At 41.0% G+C, this 7,552-nt stretch overlaps 1 protein-coding gene across 3 annotated transcripts in view; it reads left to right on the top strand.

Annotated features, from left to right (window-relative positions):
• LOC111332406 (uncharacterized) overlaps positions 1-5,720 on the top strand; it is a 29,065-nt gene extending 23,345 nt beyond the window's left edge. For all 3 annotated transcript variants that reach the window (XM_022937734.2, XM_022937742.2, XM_022937749.2), the window contains exons 19-22: positions 1-44; positions 574-775; positions 965-1,119; positions 1,427-5,720. The exon at positions 1-44 is cut by the window's left edge and continues 159 nt beyond it. In XM_022937734.2, coding sequence (XP_022793469.2) covers positions 1-44; positions 574-775; positions 965-1,119; positions 1,427-4,351 — 3,326 coding nt within the window. In that variant the 3' untranslated portion in view covers positions 4,352-5,720. The remainder of the gene's footprint in view (positions 45-573; positions 776-964; positions 1,120-1,426) is intronic.
• The last annotated feature ends 1,832 nt before the right edge of the window (positions 5,721-7,552 follow it).

Genomic DNA, 7,552 nt, shown 5'->3' on the forward strand with positions numbered 1-7,552 from the left:
TCAACAATCACATTATCCCTGTGTTTAAGTCAAAGAAGTGGAAGGTATGATAGTTGTAGAATAACTCTCTTCTTACTTTCAAATTCAAGAGGAGTGCGCAGCTATAAGTTCTGTTCTGCGATGGCGTACCATCCTGTAAGTGTGCTTTATGACACGCATGCCTCTTCATATACGTTGAGGGTGATATGAAACACACCGCTGGACACAAAAGCTACCATGCCAGTCTTCATTTTGCTTCGTAAAATTGCGATATCCTTAAGTTTTTTTTGTGGTCGTCTTGTCTTGTCATCGAGCGTGTGTCTGTGTAATCACTTATTCAAACAAGTCTGCGTAGCCGGTATATTTTGAGGATTCTTCCTGAAAATAAAACAATATGAAACCGGAAAAACAAACAGCGTACAGCTTAGAGTTTAGATACCATCCCAAACCTCTCGCCCTTCGTTTTCGCGCTTCATGCATCGTAGCCCTGAGAAATACTGCTCTCTTCTGGGACTGATTGGTTCGGTTTTTATGCACAGTTCTCAGGTAGTAGGGGTCATGAATCATTACTAACACGGATATGCTGATTTACAGTGCAAGTCTACTGAAGTATTAAGAAGCTACCTAGTGTACATTTTGGAAGAGCGCCTGGACGACCCTTCTGTGTGTGATATGGATGAATTGAGATCCTGCGTACGGATTTTAACGAACAAGGGTACTCTGAACCCAAAATCAACGCCGATTCATTTAACCCCGAAATATGGGAGCACAATTGACCTCGCTCGGCAGTTACCCAGTAAGTCACCTGTAATCATTGTGATGTTTCTCTTCTTGTTGCTCAGAGGCGCTCTTCTAAGTGTGTTGGATGTCGTTCTTATTTCCTCGCATAAATATGACTTGGGTATGTCTAATTTCAATTTATCAAGTAGCTTGGTTAAAGTCACTCCGCAGAAAGTCAGGTATCATCTCCTTTTCTTCCGTTTAGGTATCTCGTGGACAATCATTGACGAATCTTACTTGGACTATTGTATTACATCGAGGGTTCGCACCAGGGATTGGAATGCTTTTCTTGACGACCTTGGCTTAAAACAGTTTCTTGCCATTGAAAAGAAGCAAGTAAAACTACATAGAAAACACATGGTGAGCTGAGACAGTTGTGGTTAACTCACTCGGAAATGAATAATGGACGCTCTCTAACTTTAGGTCCGTCTTAGACGTATTCGAAAAGTTTTTTTGGGATGGATTTCGGCAGATTTATTGGCGTTGTTGTTTTTATTTGACGCAATGTCAATAAATGAACACGGGCCTGCAGATCTGAAGTCCAATGTGATCCCAATATGATAGTGATAACAGCTCGCTGGTTCAATAGAAAAACGCTGTCGGGTGTACTACAGTTTTTAAATACGTTTAACAAAGTAGAAAGTTTTATTCTGTTTCTGTTTTTTAGGCTCGCTCTCCATGGGAGTCGTATGAGCAAATTTGGCAGATAACTCCAGATGATCTTTTCATCATTGACGACTGGGCGTGTGAAGAATTTGAGGAATTTCTCAGTAAGACTACCTCCCCCGACGCCAAACAACTGGTCAGCAGCGACGAGTCAACATTCTTGGCTCAGTGTATTGATGAACGTTGGGATCACACGTACGCACAGTTTGCTGAGGGCTCTGTACAAGTCAAAGATATAAATGGCCATGTACTAGGAGAGACTAAATCTTCATTTTACCTCAATCTCGTCTCGAAACCATGGCTGCCCTCAAATGTCGGAGGAACGAACCTCTATCTTCCAAGAGACCTCTTCGCAAAGACTGACGCTCTATATCACCTGCTTGAGGATCACGTGAATTACGTTGCCGCAGATTTAAAGAGCCCCTCGTTGGTGAGCGCTTTAGGCATCCGACAATCTATTGGCGTAGATGGGATGATTAGTGAGATGAGGAAGTGGTCAGATGGTTGCGACAAACAGACGGATGGAAATCGGCGAAAATACTTCACAACTTCTTTTGCGCATATAATCAGAGTTTATTCTTTCCTCTTTGAGAAAATGTCACAAAGTGATGAAGAAAGGAAGAAAATATTTGACGCTTTTCTGAAGAACGCGCTTATATTCGTTCCTCGTCACGATCGCCATCTGAAGTTTCCTCTAAGCCGGCCAGAATGCAAAGTAGCGGGATCATTTCTTTTGAAGAAAGAAGTGTGCTGGGAAGACCCGACAGATGTATCCCTGAAACTGTTTAAGGAGAATGGCAAGGTTCCCACAAGACGCATACTGAAGAGTTTCTATGCATGTAGTGGTCCCAAAAGTCATCAGAGTCTTGAAAGTTTTTTCTTGGATCAAATACACGTGGACGTGACGCCCAATGTGGACGAATACATCGAAATGGCGACGACTGTCGCTGACGTTGCTGGTTTTCCAACTCCTTCGTCTTTGAGCGATATGTTAAAGATCTTCTTAACTTTAGGAAGTAAGTGTGTTTCGCTAAGCCTTAACAGCAGCATGCAAGATGAAGAGGAGATCGATGGAAATATAGCCACTTTTGTGAAAAAATCTCTGCAAGGAGAACGGAAATGCATCTTCCCTACATCTGACAAATGGGTGGCACTTTCGGATCAGCCACTGATAGCTGACGATCAGACTATGCTGAAGATTTTTCACAAAGAAAAATCTATCCACTTTCTGGACCTGGGAGACTCCTTTCAACCTCAAAAGCGTGGCTCGTCTACTAGTGCACTTAAACCTCAATTCAACAGAAACACGATGGAGCACTTTGTTTCGTTGTTCTTGAAGATCTGTGAAGTAAAAGCGTTAAGTGAATGCGTAAAGAAAGAGTTGATTCCCATTGGTTCAGTGAAGTACCAGTGCACTTCCGTGCAGAAGTACTTTCATCAAAACATTCCATACATGCAACGTTTCCTACGCTCAAAATACCCATCGGCGTATAATAAACTGAAAAATGAAGGCTTCGCAGAGAAACTGCTACACATGCAGTTCGCCTCCGTTCAAAGCTTGGAAACTGTGTACTCGTTAACCACGCATTCCAACATTACTAGACCCCTTAAAGTAACATCTGGCATACAGGAATCAGGAATCACGTACTGTTTTTTTGTTGTGCAAGAACATCAAGACAGTGCAGATGTTTTAAATGCTGAGATGGCGAAACTGTTATTAGGAGGAAAGAAGGAAGGCTCCTCAGAGTTAATCAACTTTCTAGTTGCAGTGAAAACTCACAGCGGGGACAATTTCGAAATGTTTTTGGAGGACGTGCAAGGGTTGGAACCATTACCGGAAGGAGAAGAACGGTGGAGTGTTCCACTTCCGGAGGAACCCGAAAAGGATGAAAGTGAAAGAAGTACTACATACGAAGATGTTCCTTTCCATGAGAAAACCCAAGCCCAATCTAGGTCAGGTAACAATGGTCTTCGTTCCTGGCCACCAAGATCTTTTCGTAATTATGGTAAGGTGTGTAAACGTAAAGGAGAATCCGGAAGTGACCCCAGGCTCAAGATTTGGCCAGTGCCAGCACCTCCTGAATCTGTAGATAAACCTCCAAAAGCAGCACGAGTGCCAAGAAAGTCCGAGGAGAGAGATGAAAGGAAGTCAAAGCAGGAACGTCTTGCCACGGTTACTCCCATCCCACAACACACTTCAAAGGATTACCACCAGCCAGCTGAGACAATGGTTGAGGGAGCAAAGGTGAATGAATCACAGCTGAGTGCTATTGAGGCAGTAAACGATTTATTTCCCAGTGACAAGAGCCTTATCCACAACGTGGAGCATATCGAACCCCCTCCGCTACAAATGCCCATGCCTGGAAAAAAGTCTGCAGTCACCATCCCTGGAGATGTAACCAGGCACACTTCTAGGGGCGTGCGTTTCTGGTTTGATAGAGGGCCGTCTGACTTCGACGACGAAGATCTGCCCATTAATGACAAAATGAAAAGCCTACACGGAATTCCGTTGATGAAGAACCCTACTAACGAAGAAATCGGTCGATGGGGTGAACAGTATGTTTTTGAGTTTCTTCGGGAGCAAGCGCGATGTGAGCCCTCTGCTTCAGTGGAAATTGTCTGGATTAACGAAAAAGGAAACACAACTGCGCCTTACGACATCGAGATTCGACGAAATGGTGTTAGAGGAGGCGACGATCGCCACCCAGTACTAACATATGTTGAAGTGAAGACAACGTCCTTTGACAAAAAAGATATCTTTGAACTGTCGGTTCAGGAACTTCAATTTGCGCTTGCTCACCAGGACGCTTTTCATCTTTATCGTGTTTTTAACGCAGGCAAACCTGATAGCGTGCGAATTCGTCGTCTTCAAAATCTTGCAGAGCACATAGAAAGGAAGGCCGTAAGACTTTGCCTTGTTATCTGAGGATTTTAAATGTTGGTTGATGGCGTTTATGGTAACACTTAAGCAAGTTATAACTTTAAGTTCAGTTGACTTTGTTAATGCATTGAACTAATTTGAAAAGTTTTTTGGATCGACATTAAAAAAGTCAGATGCTTGTAAATTAGCGTTGAAAGAACAATGATAAATTCTCTTCGACGTATTTTGAAATATATTGATCAATATGACAACCTTGAAGCCTTGAAAGACAGGAGGTTATGTATGGTTCTGTTTCTAAGGACAGACCGAACAACTAAAGGAAACGCTTTGACCAAGTGACCTCTACAGTTGATTAGAACATAACTAGCAGAGCCGCACAATCAAATTCATTGTACGTAAGCGTGCTCAAAATCCCGATAGTGCACGCTGATAGCGTCACCAAATCCGACTTCGCCAGAAAGTTTTTTATTTTCGCGCGAGCGGCCATTGTTAGCGCGGGGAAAAATAATACATTTCGCGACAATAATGGATACAAACAGAAACTCGGCCTACTAGTCCGAAAACGAAGACAATGTTTCGACCTTTTCCCTTGGGCTAGAGTTCCTAAATGAGGCAGAAAATGAGAAAAACAAAGGAAAAGGAGACTCGGCATCAGCGCCGTCACGATTCGCTTCAACTGATATTGTCCGTTTTTCGCGTCGGATTTTGATGCACAATTCCACCGGCTATGTTCTAAAACAATTGGTTCATGCTTTCAGCTGTGCACTATCGAGTTATGGAGCACGTGGGAAGTTTGGAGAGCACTCAAGAAGCTAGAGTTGCCCTCGGCTATCGCCTCGGGCAACTCTTACGCTTCGTTCGTGCTCTCCAAATCTCCCGCGTGCTCCATAACTCGATAGTGCACGCTAAAGCATGAACCAATCGTTAAATATTTCCAATGTTTTACTCACTGAGTCAGATGTGCATTCTTGATTGTAAAATTGAGTTACATTTAGGCATGATTTCTTGTTCAATGGAGATGGAATAATTTTTTTTTCTTAGATTGTCCTGGGCTCTATGAAGACAAATTTTCATGGCTGTTGCTTCATAACATTTAGGGGCAACATGGAAAGATGGAACAGGCAAGGGACAAATGGCGATCGAGTTTGTCAGTTAAACTGTTGTGGATTGTTTTCATTTTCCTTTATTCCGTTAATCACACACCGACTTTTGTTTGCTGGTCTCTTCATACGCAAAGCCTTGCCTAATCAAGGGCTAACACAGAGTGCAGCCTCCTTTTTTTAAAATTTTCATTTTAAAAATTATAGTATTATAAGACGATTTTGATCCGGTTACTCTGACTCATACAGATATGTAAGTGTCACTAGGGATACCTATTCAACAGAAATAAAAAACCATTTTTTTCCCTTTTGAATGGAAAGGAACTACGTTTACCCTTTTTTTCTTTCAGTTACTGGATGTCACACGTGAACACAATTCAGAAACACTACCATAGAACCCGAAATGGTTAAAAAAGACTAAGACCAGTAGTAGTAGACTTTAACATGCAGTAAAAATTGCTTTTTTAGGCAAAAAAAAACACTACCCAATTGTGATAAATTGGCAAGGACATCGCACTATTAACTGATTCGTGGTCCTTGTCTGTCTAATTTCACTTGTATATGAAATGGACAAAAGAGACTGGGAACTAGAAATTAAAGTGCTTTCAATTCTGGTGACCTTTTTTGGAAAGGTAAATGATGTATATTTAGATGTGATTATATCTGTCAACAATGACTAACATTAAAAACAGCTTTGTGTGATCTCGAAATGGGTGTAAAGCTGATTTGTGAACCAACTTGCAACTTTTTCCTGGCAAAATCTGGCAGGAAACATCCATTTGTGTCAAATTTTGATGAACTGTTAAGCTCAATAGGTTGCAAGTGTAGTTAAGTTTTGGCAGTTAAGCTTACATTTGCAGTCAAGTTACACCAGTCATGGCAAGTGATTGTCAATCAGCTTCAACCAATGAATTAGAAGAACCAAAGAATCGATGTTATCACAATTCTCTGGGATGGTTCTTTGGACCATTGAAATTGTTATTTGACTCACATTACTTCAAGCAAATCCATTTTTGGATCCTCAACACACGCACACTTTGCATGCAAGAGTTGTGTTTATTGAAATTGGTGGTTTAGAGAGTGACACTCAACTTTAAAAACACTCCAACTTAATATGTCCATAATGTTCGCTTAATAAGAAATATACCTACAAGGCTAAAAAGTTAAAAAAGGTTGACACCAAACATTTTTGGCTGTTTGCCATCATCAACCCTGATGATGGAAAACAGCCGAAAATGTTTGGTTTTAACCATTTTTAACTTTTTAGCCATGTATATATAATACCCCAACTTAATATATCACAATATTTCTCTCCAATGAATTAAATAGCATCTTTACAATTTACCCCCTTTCAACCCCGAACATTGGTAGACTGGTTGCAAGACTCACTCTGCTTTCTAATAAACAGCAGTCTTCAATGAGCAAAGTCTAATAAAAGGTAATCAGTAACAACATATATACAATTTAAACACATGGAATGGGTGGATGAATGGATGACATGGTGGCTTCTAAAAGCAAAGTAACTGAAAAAGCACGTAAAGCAGAAAGTAAATACAAATTAAAAATCTTAACTTAATAACCAAATGGGTAACCACAGGACAAAAATAAACCAATACAGCATTTGCCGTGCAGTAGCACAGTGCCTCACAATAGCAGTGTAGTCACCCACTGCAGGTTAACATCTTGACATGATACACAAATGTGCATGGCTGCCTTCTAACCATGGCAACAATTCTTTAGAACTTGTTTAAAATGCACAAGACACAACTGCATCGGTGTAACTCGTGGGAGCAATGAAAAAACCTGCTCTATTAAATCTGATTCAGGTGTAAGTACAAGTAATGTAACCTATAGAATCTGATTGCTGTAAGCAAAATACACCAACAAATTTTACGGGTGTGAGCAACACTTTTGTGAACCTAATCGGTGCAAGCATCATGCTCTTATGAATCTACGTGCAATTGATGCAAGTGACAGTATGAAACATGCCCAAACAAATCCTATCAGTGCCAGAAACATGTACCTTAACCAGTTCTAAGTGGTGTGAGCAACAATGTTACTCTGACAAATCTGAACAGTGTGAGGAACATAGCCTATGCAATCTGATTGGTGTGAATAATACATTTTATACTCACTGATCAATATC

The sequence above is a fragment of the Stylophora pistillata genome, chromosome 4, assembly GCF_964205215.1.
Source record: "Stylophora pistillata chromosome 4, jaStyPist1.2, whole genome shotgun sequence".
Taxonomy (NCBI): Eukaryota; Metazoa; Cnidaria; class Anthozoa; order Scleractinia; family Pocilloporidae; genus Stylophora; species Stylophora pistillata.